Source organism: Athene noctua, chromosome 2 (assembly GCF_965140245.1).
Source record: "Athene noctua chromosome 2, bAthNoc1.hap1.1, whole genome shotgun sequence".
Lineage (NCBI taxonomy): Eukaryota > Metazoa > Chordata > Aves > Strigiformes > Strigidae > Athene > Athene noctua.
Genome location: NC_134038.1, coordinates 81,836,647 through 81,860,980, shown reverse-complemented (window position 1 = coordinate 81,860,980; position 24,334 = coordinate 81,836,647). Strand labels below are relative to the sequence as shown.

Below are 24,334 nucleotides of genomic sequence, written 5' to 3'. Positions count from 1 at the left end.
ACAATCTAGACAAGAAGCCATTTCAGTTGATTGAGATTGCCAGTATTTTTCTGTGGAGTTAAAATGAAATATGGATCGTGGGTCATACATTTTTTGAGATGCAATTTTAAAAATAGATGACATTCAAAACCAACACCTTTTTTCTCCATTATACTAAAATATAAATTTCTTCAGCCAGTCTGCTATATTCTTAACATTTTCAAGTTTGGGGAAAAATCCAAACCTACTGCTGAGGTCTCAGTATATTTTCTTTTTCTTGCTAAACTAGGAGTAATAAATAATAAACACATCTTGACTTGAAACTTCAGCTGCCTTTAACACTGGATTTAAAAAAAAAATGATAATGACTGTGTGCTGCTGAATTTGTACAGCAAACTTGTCTGTGCCACTGCTTGCTGCAACACCTGTCACTTCCATAGTACCAGTGAGTTCCAGATGCACTTTATTCAGGATGATTTTCTTTTTTATGTATCTTTCTTTTATATATATATACACATATATATATGTTCATACATGTATTTCTTTATATGTAAAAAGTAGATTTTTTTTTGTTTATACATATAAAATATATTATCAGAGAACCTGATTAAAACTCGGTGCAGCCTCAAACCTGTCTCAGTGTTTCTTAAGATCCTATGTAGAGTTCTCTCTGCATTTATCTCTAAGACTTGCAATTATCCTCACCTCTTTCTTCACATTCCATTTTTGGTTCCTGTTGTGATTTGGCTGTGACATCTGATAAGCCAGCAGATCTGTTTCAGCATGTCCGTTCTGTATGCTTGAGACAAAATTAATCTCACCTAACTTCGAACGTTTAGAGCACAGAGATTTATACTAATCACTGCCAGCTCCCACTACAGTCAATGAGGGGAACCAGACCCTTGTAGAGACCTGCCCCTCTGACTGACTGCATGCCACTGCCTTCCACTGACAAGGCAGAGAGCCCAAGGGGACGTACTTCAGATGCAAACATCCAAATTGGCAAGATAAATTCCACTGTCTGTGTTAGATCTTTATTAATCCCCTGCTATTAATAAGCTCAAGATTACAAAAACATATATTTTGACAATTATACACTTTCAGGTGTAATGCTTTTGTATTCCTAACCATAAATAATAAGCAAACCATTAAAAAGCCTGCTACAAAAATACACTCTTTTTTTAGTATGTCTGCTTGTACCAAAACAATAATAAAATATAGACAAGTTTATTGATGGCTGTAAATGTTACCGTTGATGCTAAATAAATAGCAATACCTTACTTTCAAGCATTATAACATTTCCCCATGCAGAGCAGAACCAAATCTAAACTAAGCACATTATTTCGTTCAGAGAAAAAAGTTTCTTTTCAATAAATAAAGTATCTGATAAGCAGGTTCTGGTGAGATGAAATTATTATAGGTATCAAGCCTTCTTCGTTAAAAGCTACAAATTATTGAACAAAACTGAACTCAGAAAAACTTTTCAAGAAACAAAACTGTTACAATACAGAACTCTGGTGTTTGTGTTTATAAATATATATACATGTACATACAAAAAAAGGACTGCAAGGGTTAAAATTGCCTTCCTTTACACAAAGGAACCAAACACTCTCTGTTCACTCCAAGCATTACCACTTAGTTACCTCAAGCAACTGCTTTAGCTCCTGCTGGCTCTGTTCACATTTTTGTTACTGGCTTCTATTTTCTCCTGTAGGAATTAGAAAAAGAAACCTGCCTGTCCCTGTATCTCTAGAATAAGGAAAGGAGAGGCTTTGTTTCTTAATAAATCCCACTTTCTTCAGTGCAACCGTATGCCTATGGGATTGTAAGCTTTTCACAAATATTTTGCTAGATCTGCTGTATCATTTTAAAATTTCTTCAAAGTAAGGTCCCTTATTTTTGAAATAATCAAAATACAATTGATTCATTTAGAAAACAGAACTGGGCAAAATGTTCCACATAATAAGGTAAATCTCATTTAGTTGTCCTGAACAGAATTCTTCAAACATTGAGGTCTAAACTAAAGATAGAAATCTTATGCAATGAGATTACTATATACTCAGAAGATAAAACATGTACACACACTGCTGATTTCACATAATGCATAGAAAATTAATATTTTCTGAACATGCAGTGTTTGTGACTGTATTCTGTGCACAGCTTTCTCAGATGAACTGCAAAGGAAATCTTGGTAGGTAATGTTGAAATCAGCCCTTAAAGGATTTACAAGTTGACAAAAAACAGGCAGCTACTGGGTCTCACTCTATTGCATGTTATTATTAATTAATACTACCCTTTTTAGCTTTGAGAAAGTACTTCCCCTTATAACTGATAAAGCAGATCTTCTATTAATCTGGCACAGTATTCTTGTGTCTGTGTGCGTGTTGGTTTTTTTTTTTTCCCCTGCTGTGTAACACTTCTTCACCTTCAGATAGCAGCGCTGAGTGCAGACAGCTTAACTTCACGTCTGAAGTACACAGCTTGCAGCTGCTTGCTCTGCCCATCCCTAGAGGGAGGAGTTCTAGTAACAGGGAAAGACAAATGGGATTTGAAGCAGCTATGCAGAGGCCCCAGTTTACATCCTCCCATCCCAGTTAGCCCCAAGTCAGTGCAAGTTTAACAGCCTGGAGTACAAACTGTAGGACCCCAGGAGTTGCCTCCTCCTCCCTAGCTAGAGACAGACGAGAGAAAGGCAGCAATTGCTGTAGAAACTTGCATTTAACCCATCTAGAGATGTCAGAGGAAACCCTTAGGCTAGCAATAGAAAACCCAGCATTACCTTTGCCTTTGTCATGCAGTCCAACCTATTCTGTCTGACAACCCTCAAATATGACATTTTTCCCCCCCAGACAGTATAGCAATATATGGCTGACTGATGGTGAATCGAGCTGCAAAGGGAAAGCACAATGTTTACACAATAAACCCATAAATCATTTTGTAATCATTAACAAGCATTCTCAAAATCTTACTGCTGCCGATTAGAAACCTAATTCACTGGAACCCGTCACTTGCTATATTATACAAAGGAAGAAAGTCACTGGTCCTTCACGTTCTGAAAAGGGGGATGTGATAGTAGCGGTCATCCTCGGTCAGGAGAGAAATCTCATTCCATTCCCTTCGGTATTCTTCTGGATAGTTTACTTGAAATTCCTCAGTATTAAACCTATGCAGTCTGTAAACTCTTATCTTTACTTCAAGTAAGTATCCGAGAAGAAACAGTTCAACCTAAAGATGAAAGAAATCTGTAAGATATGTATTTCTAGATTTAGAAAACTAAACCAAAGTTAATCCAAGTTAAGGCAAGTCATCTAGCTTCAAAACAGTAGACTAGAAGAGGCCCTTTTGTAAGTGGAATCAGAAAATTAAAAGTTTGAGGGTATTCTCAAAGTTCCAACAGTCCTTCCACTGCTCTTTTGCATGTAGAGGATATTCTGGTTAATGCCCGACACTTTAGAAACATCCCTCTTTCACCTGACACCATACATAACCTGCTCCCAAAGCCAGCTCATACAGCTTAGTGGGGAGCAAGAAGGGACTATCTATTATTAAAAGATAGTCCACCTTGAAAAATGGGAAGCCTGCCACCTTGCGATCACTTGCTACATGAGGGAAAGATAACAATAACAGGAATACATTTCCTTGTACTTCGTGTATATGAAACTTGAAGACTGGCATCTTCATTGACGCTTTGTGCAAAGGATTGCTTCATCTTGAAAAAATGCTTTGGAAAAAGCTCATATCCTTGGGCACAGCCAGACAGAGCAGAACTTGTCTAGTTATAATCAAACTGCTCCTAAAGATGACTGCAACATGTAACAGTTGACTTGATAACTGAAATAGATTATAAGAAATAATTTCACCCATTGGAAAGTGACACTGTTTTCAGAGTGGCAGTGTGGAACTTACATGTCAGTACTTAACTCCTCACTAAATAGAAAATTGAAAAAAAAATCTTAATATATAAAGGTGAACAGTTAGAGTTCTCATGAGCTGCTCTTAACAGACATGAGATCTAATGGAAACTGAAGAGAGGAGAAAAAATAGAAAGATGATAGAGGGTTTGGCATGGTGGAACAGATGGGAAAAGCGAAGCAACAGCTCAAATCTGCATAATCTAAAATTATTTTATATATCAAAGGTATCATTATGCTAAACTATGTATTTCATTGATAGCTTGCAGCATTTATTTCTGGCCCAGCAAGAAAACTGTCCACCCCATTTTATTCTGTTAGACTTTTTTTCCTGGAAGATAAATGACTACCCTCAGTCCACTTCCCCATTCCCCAAAGAAAAAAACTGGGCCAGCTGTCACTGATGATGTATGATACATTCACCTAATCACATCAGAGATGGAGTCAGTTTTGTGATTTTTTTTTTCATTTGTATCATTACCTGGTCTAGACAAATAGAGTCACCTATGGAGTTCAGACGATTCATCATGAAACTCAAAGGGTCAGACGAAGAATCACGAGCAAGGAGAAGGCTAAAAAGGTTATGTGTGGCTTCTTCCCCGTTCTTTATCTGCTCATAGGCTTCGACAACTTCATAAAGCATGATGAATTTTATGGCCTCAAATAGTTTGTGCTCCTTGCTCTCATCAGAAAAGAGTGTATTACACATGTTTCCTCTTTCTTCATGATTTTTAGTAGCACTTATTTCAGTCCACTGGAAAGCACACAGAAGAATATTAATCAAATTATTAAGAATTCTATTTAATATGAAAGATTTCAAAACAAGAGCAACTACCAGCCTATACCATACCATTATTGTGGCCAAACAGTGGTGCAAATAAGCAGGTGGCTCTTTCAGAACTGCAGTGAAATTTGAAGCCTTACACATTTCAGTTCCCATTTAACCAGCTGAACCTATTTGCTACAGAGAGCTCCAAGCATCTTGATGTTAAGGATAGTGTATCAGAAAGCAAATATAATTCCCCTATACAAATGCCACCCACTGCCACTGTAGAAAATCCAGGTATCGCTGTCAGTAAAGAGCCTGAAAGGAGTGTAACCACAAAAAGGGCCTCAGAAAGTTACAGGAAATCTGTGTGGGTGCATCAGACACACACACTAAGCCATAAGCAAAAGTTAGATTAAGTGATGACTCCAGCTTCCAAAATTCAGTGATTTTCCTCTATAGCACTCTTTACATTGAAGTTGCCCTAGCCTGAATTCTTTAGATGCTGAGCCCAATTTGGAAGTGTGTCAGTTAAAAGGAACCTATGCAAACTGGAAAGCCATAATGGTATTATGAACTGTACACATCTGTGCATATTTAATGTGTTCTGCTTCATGAGGTCAAGGTAAGGTGGCTGCACAAGAAGGGACGAGACAAAGACATACATGGGACATGAACAGGGTAGGAATGTCTCATTTTGCTCACAGCTGATAACGAGAACTTCTGAGCTCTCTGTTGCTCTAGAAGGTTCAAAAGGCAGTGCTCACACCCAGAAATGGGCTGTCCAGGAGACCATGATGGACTGGGCAGCAAATAAGTAAGCTTAAAGCACCCAGTCCTGAACACAGTGGCTAAAAAGTCATCTGGAACTGAGGGGGGTTTCAGGACCACAGTAAGAGATGATGCTCAATGACTGGGATTCAAATGAATTTCAGTTAATTCTGAGCTTGTATTAATTATATGTTGACGTGGCCATAAACTGTGAATTGCAACTGAAAAACCAATACATCTAACTTACCCATAAATACTAAATTGAGAAACAGATCCTACCATCTCCTCAGGCATTCATGAAGACTTTCCTTACCGGTTAAAAATGTGACCAAGCAGATGAATCACTAATGTACCATTCCTAGAGGACCTCTACTATGTAAGTGAAAAGCCCGTCCTAAGTGTAAAGCACCTATTAACCAACACGGCCCAGGCACAACAATATGTGCAGGCAGCAGTCCACAAGTTGACTGACAATGGAGCTGGGAAAGGCAGCAGAAAACCCTGTTAGTGAAAATAGGCAAAAATCCATGTCACTGGCCAAAGAGCATCTTTAGAAAAACAAAATTAAGTTGGGAGCTAGGCCTTATGCCCGATAACAGCATAATGCATCATACAGCTGCTCTGCAACAATCTCTTAATTGTATGGATCTGTTCACTGTGCTGACTTGAAACTTTTTTCTGTACAAACATCCAGTTTAAATACTTCATACTAAGGGACTAATATCAAAAGAACTACAACAAGTTAAAAAAAAAAAAAAAGTCAAAACAACCTAACACTGGCAAATGCAAAGAGTGCCTAGAACAAAATGAGAACTGCACACAAGAACCACCAGGCACATCTCAAGAAGACAGGCAGTTGTCACTGCAGCACAGCAAGGGTGCAGGCAAGGGACAAAGACCAGATCTCTACTTTAATTCCCTCTTTTTATTACTAATGCCTTGTTTCTAGAGCTAAATAAGTCTATTTATGGTTTGTTGTTTTTCTTTAGGCAACAATTACTCTGATAATAATAATAGCATTTAAAACTACAGAATTGTGGCTCATATACACAGGGCTGTATAAAAGGAACTAACTTAACCATGTACCACTAAAAAAAGCTGTTGTGGCTGTGGTAAGACAACCTGGAACCATGGTGTACTGTAGAATTAAAAATGACAGTTTAAGGTCTGGTATACTGGATAATGGATGCCTTCAGGGAAGTGTTTCAACCTAATAGGCCAGAACACTGGAGTCCAGCAAATACCAGTATCTGCTTGATGGCTGTGACCCAGGAGAGCATGCAGAGCAACTTCCAGGCAGGAGGAAGATGGGGAGAAGAGGGTGGTGGTGTGCTAGGGACAGACTGTGGCAAAGCAAACAGGAACAGTCCAGAGCTCACGCAACCGCAAACATGTGGAAACCCCAGAAGAGCTCAAGAAAGGCACAAGGTCTTGTCAGGCCAATTTCTTTTATCTGTTTCAGAAGGTTTTGGGTCTACCACAGCTCCCCAAGTTTTAAATGTGTAAATAAGAGTTATACTCGTGGTTGGGGATGCAGGCAATCTGGCTATGTGGCGCAGAGGGGGCAAGTGAGGGTGACAGGTCTTTGGAATCAAGTGCTTCAGCTTACAGAGAGAAATTATAGTAAAACTGGATAAATAAAACATTTCATGGAGATGGGACCAAAGGAAAGACAACAGTTTGAGAAGAAAATGCACTGTTTGTTTTTTCTCTCCCATTTGGGGAGGGAATCCATGAGGATCTCGTAGAACATGTTGTATTTTTAATCGAAATTATGAGATACTGCAGGAGCCCCCTGACAGCAAGGGCAACTAGCCACACAGTAACAGCTGTGGGGAGGATGACCTCCCTAACCTTCCAGGGGCACCCTGAGTACTTAGCCTAGTGGATCTCTGAAAGCTGGATTCACCTGCAGGATAGGTGATTCCCAACAGCTCAACTCTCTGAACCTGGGAGGAAAGCTGACTGTCATGGAAACACGTAACCAGAAGCAGTTCCCTATCTCTGTCTCAACCCATGTCTCAGTGCTTTTATTCCTCCCAGCCATTTCCTAAGTACTCACATTTGTCTTTAATGTCTCCATGCATTTGCGCAATTTGCCAAAGGCATTGGGACCCGTGTATCTTTCTGGCCCAAAACTGTACTGCTGAATCCAGTTGCAACCTTGAGAATACAAAAGCTTTTCAGGGAGCTGGGGGGTAAAAAGAAAAAAAAAGCTAATCACAACCATAACAAGAAGTAGAATATAAAGTTATATAAACTCATCTACACACAATGTGGTCCTATCCTCTGAGTTGTACAGTTCAAACAACAAAAGAAATGGGCCTCAGAACAACTCAGATTTTAAGAGGCTCCCTTTGACTGCCAAATCCTTAACTTTTAAAACTTGTAAAACAGGGCCAGCAAAATATATAACCCAATCTCTGGAAAAGCTGAATACATACAAATTCAGTGAGGTAGTTAGGATTACAGACACCTTCCAGTTTGCACAGCCCCCACAAAGGTAGCAGCTATAGCTGCCCACCTCCTTGCCTCTGTCTCCTGCTACAGCTCCTGGAGCCCAGGGCAGGATTCCTGCTGCTCCAGCAAAATGCTCAGCAGCTCCCAAGTGAGCCATTTGGCTTTGAACGGGTATGGATGAGGAGGATTCAGATATCCTTCTGTGTTAAGGGAATGATATCTAGCAGGACAGCAGTAACAGCTATCCCTCCACCTTTTTTTTTTTTTTTTTACCACTTAGACTCATATTCACATTGGTATGCTTAGATCAGGGACAATTTTTCAATGAAGTGTAGTTCAAAGTGTATGAAAAACTTCTCTTTAAATTCTCCTCTACTTCCATAACAGACATGTCAGTTTTGACATCGAACAAAGCTTCCTTCTGTAGTACAATGTTACCTGAATCATGTTAATTTAGGAAATTAATTTTACCTTCAATATATCTCTCTCCTTCATCCATGATGGAAAAGGAATGCCTTGGCTGAATATCTGAAAAAGCACTGCTCTTAGTACACAATAGTTGTCCCTCCTGACTTGTCGCAGGTATTTGATATGACAGCTCCAAAATAATTCTTCATATGCCTATTAAAAAAAAAAAGCAATAAAAATTTTAAATTTTAGACAAAACCCATGTTGATTGGAGTACAATTCCAAACTATTTATAAGAGGGAGCTAGGGGAATGAGAAAGTATATTTTTAAGTTTTATATACACAAAAATGTTCCAACACCATGGTTTTTGTAAACACCTTAAACTGGCACTGCCCCTGAAGAGTCATTCTGCACTCTCTCCAAACCCAGTGACTTGGCTGCTGTATCAGCACTGTTGCTAGCGTAAACATTCACATGGTCAACCAAATCAGAGCAGGTCAGCAAAGACTTCTTTGCCATAATAGCTTTAACCTCAACCACTTCACAGCTTGTGCTGACACAGGAGATGAAGCAGCAAAAGGGTATGAACAGGAGTCTGGAGAAAACTCTTTTGTCAAAAACATCTCCTTACACTGACCTGAATCCATTGTGTGATGGTGACCTGAGGCTGAGCAGATCTGGCAGCTCTGTGCTGAAGCAGATGGCCCTTCTTCCAGCTACACACTCCCTGTATTTCCTCTGCATTACCTCTGGCTCTCATCTGAGCCCTTGTTGAGACAATTCAGAACAATAAACTGGCAGATAATTAGAAAGAGGACTCTAGAGTTCCAGAGGCTGCTGCATCAGTCCTACAGTTTGCTTCCTGAAGGGGGGAGGAAGATGGTCTCAATTCCTGGTCCTCTTTCATCCCAGTTGCTTCCTCACCTCATCCCAACAGCACTTCTCGGCTGCACGTTCTCCCCTACTCTTACTTTGCACTGGCTGTGATAGTAAGCCTACTGAATTAATCCTGCTGGGGAAGCTTCCTGTTCCTTCTGCAAGCTTGGTTGGCTCAGAGAACGTTCCATCGGGATGACCTGCTCTATCAGCTCACCATCCTGGTGAACCACATCCAACAGAAGACTTAAGAGCTAGCAAAAAAGAGGGAGAGGGACTGCTTAACTAGAATGAGGTGAGAAAGAGTGAAAGAAAAGACAAACAAGGGACTGTTCTTTTTGGGGACAGCAAGCAGGTTAGGCTGGTTCAGGATCTCATGAGACCTCATCCTCAGATGTGCTCCTTACTGTGGTAACTTCTACCTGGTATAACCAGCCATCCACTGGCTGCTCTAGATAAAGGAGTTTCCTTTTCAGCTTTGACCATCTAGAAGGCTCGTGGATTTTCTGATAGGCTTGTTGACAGGCTTCTTGCTCAGTCTGTGTTTGCAAATTTATTAGAATTTTTGCTACCTTTTGAACCCTTGTTCCTCCAAATAACTTCTGGCCTTGTTGTGTGTTGCTCTGGACACTTATGGCATTGCTGTGTTTCTGCATATAATGTGGAAAAGTTGGATCCTTTCTCTGTTCATCATTTGGACACAACTCCATGTTTTTGAAAATGATCTTTTTTTCTCGTAACTCCTTTATGCTGCTGTTTAGTCTTACCAGCTTCCTTTTACCTTTTCTTAAGTCCTTCTTGGCATGCATTTGTTCTGTGATTGAAATACCATGACCTAAAGCTATATATATGTCAAATACACTGACTGTAAATATTAAAGTCTCTTAGCTTTTAGTTTCTTTTTAACATACTTCCTTTTTTTTTTTTTTAATGTAGTTTCCTTTTCTGAAAGTGGATTCAATTGTAATAATTTTTTTGCTTTGTTGTTCTTGCAAGGATGTTGAATACAATTATGTGCCATCTCCTGTTCCAGAGAGCAACAACAGGAATTAGAAAACAATGTTTTGAGGCAGATTCTGTGCACTACTTGGGACCAAGTCAAGGGCTGCTTCCTTTCCTAACGGCTCCCTGAAAAGGTGATCCATGAAACACTGGCACCACTTTGAAGTTCAAACCCACAGATGTTGCCAGTGCAGATGGCTAGCTGGTGTCTCTCATTACTACTGCATCTCCTGCCACCTCTGCCTTTTTGATCTCTCTTGCATACCATGGATAGTGTTCCCAGCATTATCAAATAATCAGAAATATGGACTTGATGCTACATTTGTCCTGTGCTGGTCTGAAATGCCACACCATGAGGACACTAGGATATAATGTCACAGTTAATTAGCTGATTGACTGGATTTGAGTCTAAGATTGCTTTCACAGATACTACTACTCTACCATCAGTATAGCTGCATTAGCTACAAGTTTTACGGGAAAAGTAAAGATCCAGCCCACGGTCTTTGAGCCTAACTTGGTGACTAAGTCTTAACACAGCTGAAACAGGAAGCCATAAAACACGTGTCACTGCTGGAGGCCCATCCCTGTCACGTTAGGATACCATAGTGCTGCTCCAACTTCAAGCACTGGTCAGGGCCCTTCAGCATGCACTGCTGCTCCCACCATGTCCCCTGCCATGCTGCCTCCATTAATGGCTACAAAGATATAGCTGCAACAGCCCGTTGCATCGGCAATAACATACATCTTTTACAGGAAGTGCAGCTGCTGTTTCTGCCTATCAGGTGTAAGCACATACACACAGTGTACACAACTGAAAAATACCTCAGCGAGCTGACAGAAAACAATGTATCTAGCAATAGTGAACCACGAATTGAGAAGATCCTTGGCTTAAGAGTTCAGCTATCTGTGATCCAAAGCCTGGTTTGGTGCAGCACAACTCTGTCACCTTGACTTAAAGTTATGAAGAAAACATACTAAGCTGTGAGAAACGATTTCAGGTAAATGGATGTAAGGTAAGAGAAATAAAAATCCAGGGAGAAGTATAATTATTAAGATGGTCACAGCTAGCAGCTCAAAGATACAAGAAGAGGGAAAAAAAAAAGAAAAAAAAAGTAAACCACAAAAAAATCTTACATGGAAAGGAATAAAAGCCACAGAATTAAAAAAAAAAAAAAAAAAAAAAAAAGACAGACTTGGTAAAGAGCAGCTCTGAGGCCCACAAGCAGTGGAGACTGCCACCTCCCCATGCAGCCCAGGGCTGTCCCCAGCCACCCCTCAACAGCTGACTGGGATGCTGAGGATGACAAGGACATTAACTGTAAGATTAGTAGCTTCTTAGTCCTAGCTATGTGTGATACAGGGCAGCAGGAACTGCCAGGCATAGTTAACCTGTGTGTGTCCTGCTCACTGTGCCTGGCACAGGGCAGAATGGCAGCACAGAAGAGCCTGGGCCAGGGAGTGCCATGGCAGCGCCAGGTGGCCAGGGGAGCAGAGGTGGAGCAGATGGATGCTGCACAAAGGCAGGGGATGGCCACCACCCAGCACGCCGGCTCCTTGCCCACTGAGCACCTCCTAACCCCGCACAGGTCAGATGTGAGCTCCTGCCCTGCCTGCCCCCAGCTGCGGCTGGCTGGCCAGGAGGCCTTGGCAACTGCTGCGGGCCACCAAGCACCGGCTGCTGTCACATGGACCTTCAGAGCTTGGAAGAGAAATGGGTGTGGTGTTTCATTCCTCCCTGGAATGAGAGTTTTTTTACCTTAAATCAGAAGGCTGCAAAAGTGACAGCACCTACGACCATGTTATTTGGGCTGTAGCCTGGAGATGATCCTGTTAAAGCTGCTGCGTGGGTTGGTGGTGCTACAGGGGGAATTCGGAGAAGATGCACAACTAAAACCTAATCCACATTTTTACCTGTTCTAGTCTAGTCTTTATTTAGACCCATGTTCATGCTGTCCCCTTTCCATTTGGCCAGCTGGCTCTGGTAGCTGCCAGCAGCTGCATGCACTGGGAGTGCTATTCCCTTCCCAGGTATATCTTCTGCCTGTCCTCATGCAGAGATTAAAATTTAACTCTTACCTCCCTCATGTGTTTGGCATGCTTCGTTTCTCCTTTCCATTCTCTCGCACTGTAACCAAGTAGATCAACTTCTGTTAGCACACTGAGATTCCCTAAATCAAAATTAATACACAGATTAGTCACCTTCTGCTGTTCTGCCTCTAAAGGGTAGCAGTGGGGGGGTGGGGGGGGGTGTAAGGAATACAGTATGACAACAGAAAGATTACTTATGAGTTTTCTTTGAAGGTAGTTGCTCCACCTGAAATCCAAATGATAAAACAGGTGTCAAAGGGGAGTTATCAAAAGTCAATATTTACTGAAATAAGCAACAGCATGAAGATTAAAGTCTGCATAATAAAAACCTACCGTTTCAGAAGCTGTGCTAAAAAGCTGTATAGCCTTCTGCAATACCAAGAAACAGCAACAAGGAAAGACATGCTTAGCATTAGCTGCACTTTCACTTTTTGCCACATGAGACACAAAGACTGCTTGGTGGCTGTTGTCCAGGACCGCACCTCATGCCTTCCTAAAATAGGGATAAAAAGAGAGAGGAAAAAATCTTGTCACTGTTTTGCAATGCTTGTTTCTATTTGTTTTCTTACAAAAAGAAAAATCATCCAAGTACCATGCCAGTCCAAATGAAACACAAAACACAAAATGTGAAAGGCAAGTATATTTTTATATACTTAATATATATACTTTATATGTTTAGTTTTTCAAGTTTCTAGGGTTTTGAGTGCATATGGTTCACATTTCCAAGCTTTCCTCCACACAATGAAGGCTAGATATATAGTTACAATGGAGTCACAGGAAGACTGATATCAAAGCAGCTATTCAATAACAACTTTTTTTTTTTTTTTTTTCCTTCAGGATGTACTGATCCAGACACCTGTATCATCATTACTTTGTCACTAAGTCAAGGTTTTAAAGACCAGGGCTTCCTGGGAGTTGTAGACTACAAATGGGCCATATAAAGCAATATCAGCTGACTAAGCATCATAGGGCTGCCTAGGGAATAAAAGGAATGTTCCTGCCTCAATTTGGTTAAGTCTAGGGTCAATTTAAAACTCTGGAGAAAGCTCCTCCCTGGGGATTTGGTAGAAAGTTCAAAAGATCATCACAAAGGGGGTGTGCTCTCATTGTTCTTCACAGACCTAAACCAGGACACATTTCTGTTGCTCTCTTGGCATTACAGGCAGGATTAGGGAAGGTTTTGGTTGTCTTTTGTTGATAAGAAAACCTAGAATTGAGAGAGGTCTGGAGACTGAATAGTTGACAAACGCAATATCTGCTCCCTAAGTGAGAAACTTATCCTCTGGCTGAAATTTGAGTATAGGAAATTCCCAGAGTTTATGATCAACAGCTGCTCTATTATTAACTTACTTACTGATTTAGTACAAAACTTTAAAAGAACTCAACTTTTTATAAAGGTATCCCCAGAGAAGGCTGAAATCACTCTTGTCCAGAGAGTCCACAAAGGGAATTACACATTCAGTATAGTTTTATGTCAGCTGAACTTCTGCCCCTCCTGGCTTTAACAGGAAATTTAAGAGGGGCTTAAATTTTCCAAGGAAGTTAAGCCCATGCACTGTGGACAACTATCCAGTTGAAGAGTTACATATGAATTCCAACTGTGGCAACGAGATAAACAGCTATGCATACATTTTTACAAGCACTGCTGCGTATATACAGAGCATTGCTGATATTTGGCCTCTCCCAATATTCTGTTGTTTGAAGAAGTTTTATTACAGGATGTCATAAGCAAGTTGTGCAGAGGCAAGACCCAGACCTCATCTCTTCCATGAACAGGTTAAGACCTGTAAATGAGAAGGTGTCAATAAACTTTAAAGAGTTAATCAGAGAAGCTTCTGGGGTGCTAGTTCCCACTTACACAAAACCTGATGACGAACAGGTCTTCTGTCAGCTTCTACTCGTGGGCCGCACTAACCTGTGCGTACCTGGCATGACCAGGGGTGATGCCTGTACACGCCAAGTAGGGAAAAGACACGCGTTCATGCACAACTAAAAAGACCAAAAATCTGAAGCTGCAGGAAATGTTTATTACTGATGTCAAGTAACAGACAGCAAAACATCAGCTGTAAGGTTTGAAAATGGAAATGGTTTGCTCATGGAAACACCATGACATTCCCACTTAACAGCACACACACACCAGTTACTACTGATGGACACCAACAGGCACGTTCTCAGTAAGCACCCTACTACAGAACAACACCCACCTACAGAACAACAACTCAGAATTAGTAACAGATGACAGTCCTGGCAGGATCAAGCCACTGCAATTTTTTCTCTCTCTTCTTTAGGATAAAGGCATCAGCATCCAAAATACCTCAGTAGACTGTAAATAACTGAACCTTCTGCTAACTAGAATGGAGCCTGAAGGTTTAGAAATGTTGTTCAGCCCATGGATCAGTGGGTATTTTGGATTTACACTGTCATGCTTTTGAATGAAAACCAGTGATGATTCAAATGAAATTCGTTAACAGCAATTTAAACATACAGTATCAAAAGGAAGACGCAGCAGATTTTCATTTCATTACTTTAACCAAGTGTACGGTCACTCTTTTGAATTGAACAAACTGGGACTGTAAAAAGTGAGAGCTGGTCCATCTGTTAAAACGACACACTTTGCTTGATGGAGTACCAGAAATACATGTGAATGTAAAATTTCTTCCTCAACCCTTTTTACAGGCAAAAAGATGAGAGGTCTTCATCAGCCTTTAAGTTGAATCAAGCAGTCTTCTGAAAAAACTTTTGATGGTATTAATCCTGAAAGAAACCTACTGAAGTTCAACAAACCCCCTTCCAAGGCATATGGTTAACAGGTGTGTGAACAACTGCTCTTCAAGGAGAGCTGGGAAGCATTGGCTTACTGATTTCAATCAAAACCACAAATCGATGTCAGGGGACATGAGATAACCGAATATTGTTCACCTGTTTTATTTAATATGGGGGATTTATAAGTAGATATTTCCCTAATAAAAAGCTTAATGGGAGATGGGAAAACCTGCAAACAAGTGATTTTGAGTACTTTTGCTACGCTTGTATTACAGCATACCCTGCACTTCATAAACTTTCTCTCCTGTCATGGGAAAGCTGCTGTTCAAACAGCACTTTATGATTCAGTTACTACTTTCAGTGCTTATGTCACACTTAGAAACATAATTACATTTTTTTATTCAAGTAAATGACATTTAGAAATGGCAGTTGGATTGCAAAATGCTGCTGGTAAAAATCCATCACGAACAAGACATGAATTAAAGACGAGGGCAGTTTAAATATATCTTTCCACCCCCTCCCTGCCCCCTCCAAAATTCTTCAGAAACTGAAGAGCAATTAAATTAATAGCACACTAGTGGGGGGAATAAAACAAGCCCACAGATTTTTAAACCCAATCCATTCCCTGACTTACGGACACAATTCATCCTGTTCCTCAGGAGACAGTGATAATCTGTCCATGCTGCGACACACCTTTTTGAAGACTGACTGCAAGCATCACTGTGAGGGACAGGGAGGCCCGACTCTTCCCCCACGGCAGACAACAGAGCCCTGGGACTTCTAACACAGCTCTGAACAGAAATTCAGATGAACAGAGGTTGAACAGTGCTGAAATAGGAGCTGATAGCAGTGTTTATCTTACAGTGCAAGTATTACGCTGTGTTTTCATGCCACATCAACTTCCTGCTAGTGTCAAACCTTCAGCTTTTACCACCCCACAAAGTCAGCAAGAGACATACACATAAGAAAAAAACCCAAAACCCCACAACAAAAAAGGCCAGAAAAAAAAGACAAGTAAGACACATCTGCAACATCTGCTTCTTTCACAAGTAACTCAAGAAGAGTCTCTAAAGGATTAGCTCCACATTTGACTCCCTCACAACATTTTGGAGGCTACCACCTTAAAAATGCATAACTGATGAAATGCAAAATGTAAGAGATCAGCTTGGGAACTAGCAGGCAGCACTGTACGCAGTGCTGAAGCACTATCCAATATTCCAGCGTGTCTGATGGCACATTCACTGTCTTATTTTTTTCCTCCCTCCCTGTAACAAGGCCATCAAGAATATAACAGAGTGTCTTTCAAAATTAAAAGCTGACTGTGTGACTTCTTTTCAGGACATTCCTCTTCACAGTCTTTTTGGTACTGGAAGTGGGACATAGTCCTTGTTACCATAAAGTGGCCAAGTTTCACACTCCCATCACACAAGATTATGTCCCTAGTTCTTGAAAAGCAGGTATCTCCGCCTTCAAAGAGGGAGGCAGAGTTTTGGATCCCTCTGTTCCAACCCTTCTGCTGCCCACCCATACCCCTCCTTCTCTTTCCTCTTTTGGATCCAGAACTAGGAAGAGAGAGCCCTCAAGTGAGAGACTTGAGGTCCAAGCCTGCCTGCACTGAGTGTGTGCCCACAGAGTTCTCTTCACAGCTGCACATCACTTTTTCCCAGGCTACGTAGTATCCGTACCGAGGTATGTTAACAAACAGGCTAAGTCCCGCTTTTAAGGGAAAACAAGTAAATTTATCCTTATAGAACAGGCATCAGCACTATGCACATGCACACATGTGCACATACACCTCACCTGACTGAGCCAAGAGGGAGACCCAGACAAAAAGCTATTAATTACACAAATTCAATACCTACAACAGATTACACCCCACAACAGCGAAGAAGAAACATGCCTTTTTAAGTAGGGCCAAGTAATTACAGACTCTTTGACTTCCCCATTTATTATCAGTGCCACACCAGAAAAATGAAAAACTACTGAAAACAGATCAAACACACACCAAGACAGGTGGAAGCACTGCTTAATTCGGTAACTCTTTCATTAGCAAACCCTTCCTTTACAGAGCAAAGCAATATTGACTTGTTAAAAAACCCTTCTTCACCTGCATAACAACTAGAAATGAGGATCTCTACTTGGTATAAGAAGAAAAAGAGAATTATTTACAGGCAAAGATGCTAATCATCAGTGACTTACCAAAAGTTCAACCATATCAGCTGATCAGATCTCAACTTCTATTCCAAAAAATAACAAAAGAGGATCCCAGCACCAAACGGTAACTAGAATCATGCAATTACCTAGAAAACAGAACAGTTTCAGCAGCACCGACGGTCATCAATTGCAAGAAAGGCTTTATTTACACAGCTGTCCTGCGCAGGAGTCCCAAGTGCTCTCTTCAGCCCTTGTCCTTTTTCTGCAATGATCTTTCAGGAAAAATAGAGTTGAAAGGCTGGCAGCCTTCTCTGGACTCCCTGATTGTCAATAGGACCCAAACTTCTGCTCTTAACGTATCTATCCAGTTGTGACACTTGCTTATTCCTCCTCTGTAGTAACAAGCATAATGCGTTCTTACCTACTGTGTGATTATCTAAAATATACCCTTTCCCTCCCTCCAAATCCCTTCAAGAACAAAAGGAAAGTTCAGTTCTTGATCTCCTGTATAATTCAGCTTCCTTTTTAAGGCACAGGGTGCTTCATCCAGGACCTGCAGATGATTAAAGCTCAGCAACACTTCCATTTACATGAAAAGAAAAAACATGAGAAGCCTTCGGAGAATTTACAGTCCCAAGTAATATGTGAAAAGCATTTCATGCCATAAAAATCCAAGTATCTCTTTAGAGCTCTTATTCCTAAGTACGAATAAAAAATAATGAAAAAAATAAAATAACCTCCTTTTAAAGAAGGAGTCTCTGAAATTTCTGCTGTGATGATTTTTTTTTTCAAGTGGGAAAAAAATCCATCTTCATTCAGAACTACTATTCAATACCTGTACACTTCAAACAGAACTTACGTAAATGTACTACACCTATTATTTGAAGGAAGCCCACTCTAAGGATTCTTATTAATGCCACCCATGTTTGTTTCTGGTTTATCTATTTGCAAACACAACTCACAAAATGTGCTTTTTTTTTTTTTTTTTCTGTGCTGAATCCACACTGATGGAGTAAAGGAAGTATTTTCCCCCTGAACATCTTCTTATGCTAGACTAAGTGGTATAAATATGTTGGGGTTTTCTGTTGATTTGTCTAAATAAGTGAAGCTCCGGTTACAAGGAAAAAACGTTGAAGTCTTACTTTGCAGTAAGAATTATTTTCCTCCTCCTTTTCTGAAATCTTGATTGCTAGACAGCACAAGTCTTGTACCTACAGCCCAATCCTCCAAGGATGTGCAGTCATTAGGTGTAAGGAGGCTGGGTGGTACCACAGGCAGCATCCCTCCAGGTCTCTGCAGGCAGAGGTCCTGCAGGCTGCCGCAGCGGCTGTCCCCTCCTCGAGGCTCTCCGAAATGGAGAGTCCCCAGCCCTGCCTGCATGCACGCCCAAACCCCGGCAGCGCAGGCACCGGGGTCACTGCCACCCCTGAAGAGCAGGACCTTCTCGAGCCTGTCGCCCCAAAGGAAGGGGCTGGTGGGCTCTGCAACTCCAGCACGACCTGCAGCAGTGGTCACCAGGTTGGCACTGGAGGAGGGATGCAGAGAAGCCCCCCAAATGCAACATGAAGAGGGGTAAAAGACACCTGGAAAGAGGAAGAGGGACTGTCAACAGAAACTCACATGGGACAGATCTCAGTGCGAGCAGCACTGAGGAAAACAAGCTGCTTATTGGAGTCCACCAGCAGTGCTCCTGAGACTAAACACCCCCTGGATGGCCCCAGGTGACTCCCCAGCCCCTTGGTGGTCACCCACTGGCTCATTCCTAAACAGCGGTTTGACTCCTTGAGCATCCTTTGCTGAAGTGCTGTAGCCCACAGGACAAAGCAGCAAGAAACGCCAGTCAACTTGTTAGGCACACTCTGCAGGACAGTCCGAGGAATTTTAAGTTTCTACCTGTTGATAAACAGTTATCCCAAGTGATAGCTGGGAAAACAGCAGCATCAAGTAACCCATGACAAACAAAAACAACTCATCTGAGCTTGTTCACTGTCTAAGCAGTATCAGTCACAGCTGTTAATTCTTACAGGCAGTGCTCACATCTGCCATCAGGTAAAGACCCTGCTCTGAAAGCCACCCCACTTTGACCCTGTTGTATCCATGTAGTTCATCATTCGTTCCCATCTCCATACAGGGTCTGACTGCTGTACCCTCATGTGGTGGTTTAGGCCCTGCCGGGACCGGAGACCACGCTGCCATTGTCCCACCCCCACCCTCGGACCAAGTAGGGCACAAATCCCGGGGTTGAAATAAGGAGAAATTTAATACAACAGTGTAATAATCTGAACAACAACAATAGCAGTAATAACAACAATAAACAGTAATAACAGTAAACAAGACAAAAGATATACAGAGAAATACCGCAATGGATACAGACTGCCCGCCATGTGCTTCCCCTGACAAAAGCCACAAAGGAAAGCTTCCTGCGCCAGACCTGACTTCAGCATGGTATGAATAACCCAGCTGGAGATCCCTTCCCCCTCTCTGCTGGGGAAACTTAACCCTATCCTAGCTGAACCAGGACACCTCACAACACAGATTTTATGTCTGTCTTCAGAGCACAGCCTCTCCAAAAGTGTACCAGCCTCTGCGTGCAGGCCATGCAGCACTGTGTATTTTTCATGTGGATTAATAATCACATATGATTTATGATTAATAATCACAAATAATTCACATCTCCTGGTGGTGCATCAGATCACAAAGCCTGTGCTTTCCCACTAGGTTATGTGCAGAGGTTATTCCAGCTGTGTTAGTTGTTTGTTTGGGAGTTTTACTTGTCTCTCTTCCTCTTTCCAAGACAGACCTGAAGCAGAAGGGAAAGGCAACAGAAAGCATTTAGAGCGATTGCTTTGATATCTTACAAATGCCAGAAACTGATCTTGCCTCTCAGTGTCTAGCATGATGAAATTCAAAACCTCAGCTGCTTCCATACTAACAGCATAAATTCTGCATTCTGCAGAATAAAGCCAGAGTGTTTAAACTCTGCTCTCTACCTTTTAAAGGCTAACAGTTTCAAAATGGCATTTCTTAATTAGCTGATGCACACAGGAGTCTTCTGCTTTTTTTCTTGAGAGCGCATTACCATGCACTTCTTGCCTAAAATCTTAAGCAAAAAAGGCACGTTCAAAGGTAAAATTTACTGCATCAGGATAACTTAAATTTTAGTTACTATCACTCAGTAGAATACCAAAGTCATAGCTAGTACAAACTTTTCATAAAAATGTGATTTAAGAACCCAGAATATTCTATGTGGAAGCTCTCTGCTTGTAAAAACACATGATTATTATTGCTAATGCACATTCAATATTGTTACAGCCATTTGGATGCCAAAAGAAGCTTCAAGCGAAGCGTTCCAGACACTGGTCTCGGGGACCAAGAGACCACAGGTCCCTGATGCCTCTCTATTTGCATGAACTGCCTAAAATCTAGACAGTTACATGGCAAGGTCTACATAAAATAGAAATTATGCAGCCCTGCAAAATATGGTTAAATGTGACCCTGCATATCGAGCTCTTCTTGAGAGACTGGCTCTTGACAGAGGCACAACTTACTTTCACTTGTAAACTAAGAAAATGAAATACAGAGTACTGGACCTTGGAACCTGGCAGGGTCATTTTTAAAGATCTACAATGATATGAAATCCCCTATTTTTAAGGTCTCAGCCTTTGGCACACATATCACAGCTGAAATTTGTGTGCAGGAAGTAAAGTGACATGAAATGAAACCAGAACTGAAGGACAGCAAACATGTCTGCAGGTCTCTCCCAGACAAACGCAGCAGGCACATGCATGGCATGGAGCTGCACTCAGTGCAAAACTGGGGGAAACCGGTAGGACGTCTCTTCGTCACACAGACAGACCTAAAACAAATATTTAGGTTTGCAGAAAGACTGATTTTGCACGAACTCAGCAATTAAAAACCTGTTGGCACTTTCCCGGTGGCTGCTGACCTGCAGGCAGTACCAAGCACCTTGCCATGATGCTTGTTTGCTGCACAGACGCTAGGGCAGACTTGACAACAGTCAGAGCCCCACGCACACCACATCATATCAAGGCACCAGTTTGATGCTAAGGTACACGTTTCCACTTTTATAGCACCGTTCACCCAATATGACCACCTCACCCTGGAAACGTAGTGCTAAGCAGTCAAAAAAGCGGGAAAATCTCGGCAATGTATTATGAATGACAAATATGAGATGGCATCTTGACCAAGACCACGTGCAGAGCTAGCGACAGGACTAAAGACTGAGCATATACAGCCACATCATCCTGTAATTTTAGCCCTCCATCTTAATGCGATGTAGCTCATGTAAGACATCACAACTCCTCTGCTCGTTTCACAGCCTTCTCCTCAGAGAAATGTTTGTTGAAAGAAATGTCTGGGCAGCACAAGTTGCTCTGCTAGTCACATCCCTCTGCGTGGGTACATGGTGTGGCATCTGTCCCTGCCGGTGACATAGGGACGGGAGCTAGAGGCACACCTCCTTTCTCTGTTGGGAGCTTCCAGCACCTCCACACAGGCTACAGTGAAATCCCAGCATGGGGGTCTGGATCTTGAGGATGCAAAAAATGTACAGTATCACTCCTCTGCAGTGAAAAAATGAGAAGAAGCTACATAGACAGAATAAGGCTGAAAAGAAGCTAAAAGCTGCTGACTTAATAATTTCTCAGAAAATTAATGAAGTAGCCTGCAGCATTCTCGAGTATTTTACAGGTTTGCCTTCACTGGAGCCTTCTTAAAAAGTGGACAGTATGACCTTTACCTCCTTTTTTTCCTCATTTATGCTGGGGCAAAACTTTGACATGATTTTATATGATCAAGCAACAACCATGAGTTATACTGTTTCAGGAAAAAAACAAACTTTCTATCAAACCAAATTTTGTAATATAAAAACTAAACTCTCTCTAGTACCTCAGAAGTTGGTGCAAGATCCCTAGCTACAAAGTCTGCTCTTGAAACTGCCATTTCCTTTTATATTGCTGTGGCTGAAGTAGATAGTCCTGACAGTTTTTGATCATGAAACACTGACAGTTAATAAATTGCTATTCCTCTATCTTTCTGGAAGGCACAACATCGTTGTGTCTGATCCCCAGTGCTACAACCATGCACAGAAGAACTGGTGTTTGCCATGCCGTGAATCCCAGCAACAGAGCACATGGACACAACTCCCCATTCCTGATACATGCTGGCATCACACCAGCTGTATCAACCCAGTAGTGCAGAAAGGATGCCATGCGTCCAACGTGCTTTTGCAAACTCCCTCAAAGCAGAAAACAGATCCTGAATCGAATTCAGGGTCAGATGTCAGCCAGCAACTCAGATTAGTGTTTGATTTTAAAGAGTATTATAACTCCTTTAGAAGTCAGAATACCTGAATAAAACCATCATTAGAATAGAACTAAGGTGGCCTAACAGTAATTAAAAAAAAAAAAAAACAAAAACAGTTTCAAAGCCTAAACCAAGAGAGAATTAAGAAGCTCCTTCAGGTAAACGTTATGCAACCCTAATTACACTCATAAATTTAGTTATGGAAGTGTAATGAAACAGCGCAATTTTACGACCTTCTGACTTCTGAGTACTAGTTACTCCCTTGTGTTTTCAAAACAACTAAATTATAACCATACTCATCTCTCCAGTGAAGTTCGGCACCGTGACTCCCATGATTCAGCTGCACTAGGTCAGGAGGCATTTCTGAAATTTCAAACTTATTTGCCTGGGTAATCATGCAAGGCCAATCGTTTTCATACATTAAGCTCAAGAAAAACTGCAGAGATTACTGAAAAACCCTTTCATGTTTGTTGCTATATGCTTGGTAGGTAGGATTTAACCTGGAAGCTGTATCTAAGAAACAAGCTGGACAGAAAGTCCTGATGCTGAATGGGAAAACCACACCATCTAGTCAGGCAACCTAGTCCAAAATGTTAAACAAAATGGAAAAAAATTACATCCCGGTGGCAAAAACCCCTTTGAAATACAAAAATTAAATAATTTTTTTTCAGAACTCTAAATTCAAATGCAGATACGTATCCATAAAAGCACTTACATTTACTACGCCAACCAGCATTTTAATGCTGCTTTTGCCCCTGAAAATCAATTCTAACACCCTTCAGCTAGCAGTGTTTTGTACAGATACGCAAACTGGCAGCTTTTCCTCTTACTGTATGGTGTCCCCATCAATTCCTAATTAAATTATTTGTCAAGCAGTAAGAAATAAAATGCTTAAAGGAGCAAATGTCAGTGACTACAGAGAAGTTTTCAGAGCCTTAAAACCAAAATGGGTCATTTCTTCACACAAATTACCTCTTTGTTTCATCACTTACAGAAAGTAGAGCAGGCCAAAGGACGGAAGGGGGAATAACTGTACTTGCACATATTAGCAAGAGAGCAGTTAGCACCACACTAGCTTAATACTCCCTTACTAAATACCACAGAAATCTGGTTCTTTCTCCACTGCAGAAAATGAAAGTATAAGGCGAATACAACTGTACAGCTCCTCCAAAAAGCAAACCAGTTGGTTAGTATGAGAGCAGTGCAAAAATGAGAGCTGGACCAGCAACCACCAAAGCAGAAAGGCAGCCTGGTAGGGCATGATATCTTCAGTCTAAAAGGCCCCTTGACAGTGACTTAAGAGACTCATAATATTGAGAGCTACGAGCAACTGGAGAGCAGATCATCAGGGGTGCGTGCCCGTCGCCCCAAGTCTTCCCGAATCACGTGCTCATTTCTGACCCCCCTTTTCCTCAGACTTTCTGGTGGGAATAGAAGCCAGACTCCAACGTTTAAATTCAGTTTTTTTAAGAAAACCAAACTCAACAACAACAAATAGCAGCCCCTCCAACGCGCACCTGACGTGAAAGTGTCTCGCGTTGTTGTTTTAAACCCACGACGACCCGCGGGTAGGTTGGAGCGGACAGCGCGCGGAACCCAACACCCACCCCCCCAACCCCCGCGCGGGCCCCCCCGAGGCGCCGCCGTGCCGCGCCCCCCGGGCCTTTGGAGCAGCTTTCCGGGTATTGTCACGTTGAGGAAAACGGCCCCAAAAGAGGCAAGTGGAAAACAAAAGTAAAAAAAACACAAAGAAGCGACAAATAAAGCGAAACCCCCGCCGCGCCTCACCCACTCCGCCGATCTCCGCCTGCGCCTCCTCCCCGGGGAGCG

General features: G+C 41.6%; 1 protein-coding gene across 2 annotated transcripts; it reads right to left on the bottom strand.

Moving 5' to 3' along the window:
- Positions 1–991: 991 nt before the first annotated feature.
- Positions 992–24,331, bottom strand: OTULINL (OTU deubiquitinase with linear linkage specificity like). Of its 2 annotated transcripts, none has more exons than XM_074899532.1 (8): positions 24,293–24,331; positions 12,596–12,755; positions 12,457–12,488; positions 12,251–12,342; positions 8,359–8,508; positions 7,490–7,618; positions 4,372–4,644; positions 992–3,204 (listed from the first exon to the last, which is right to left on the bottom strand). In XM_074899532.1, exons 2-8 carry the CDS (start codon positions 12,700–12,702, stop codon positions 3,025–3,027), a joined length of 963 nt encoding a protein of 320 aa, XP_074755633.1. In that variant the 5' UTR covers positions 12,703–12,755; positions 24,293–24,331; the 3' UTR covers positions 992–3,024. The 2 variants fall into 2 exon arrangements, with proteins under 2 accessions (XP_074755633.1, XP_074755635.1); XM_074899534.1 differs by lacking the exon at positions 24,293–24,331 and adding an exon at positions 14,121–14,212.
- Positions 24,332–24,334: the final 3 nt, after the last annotated feature.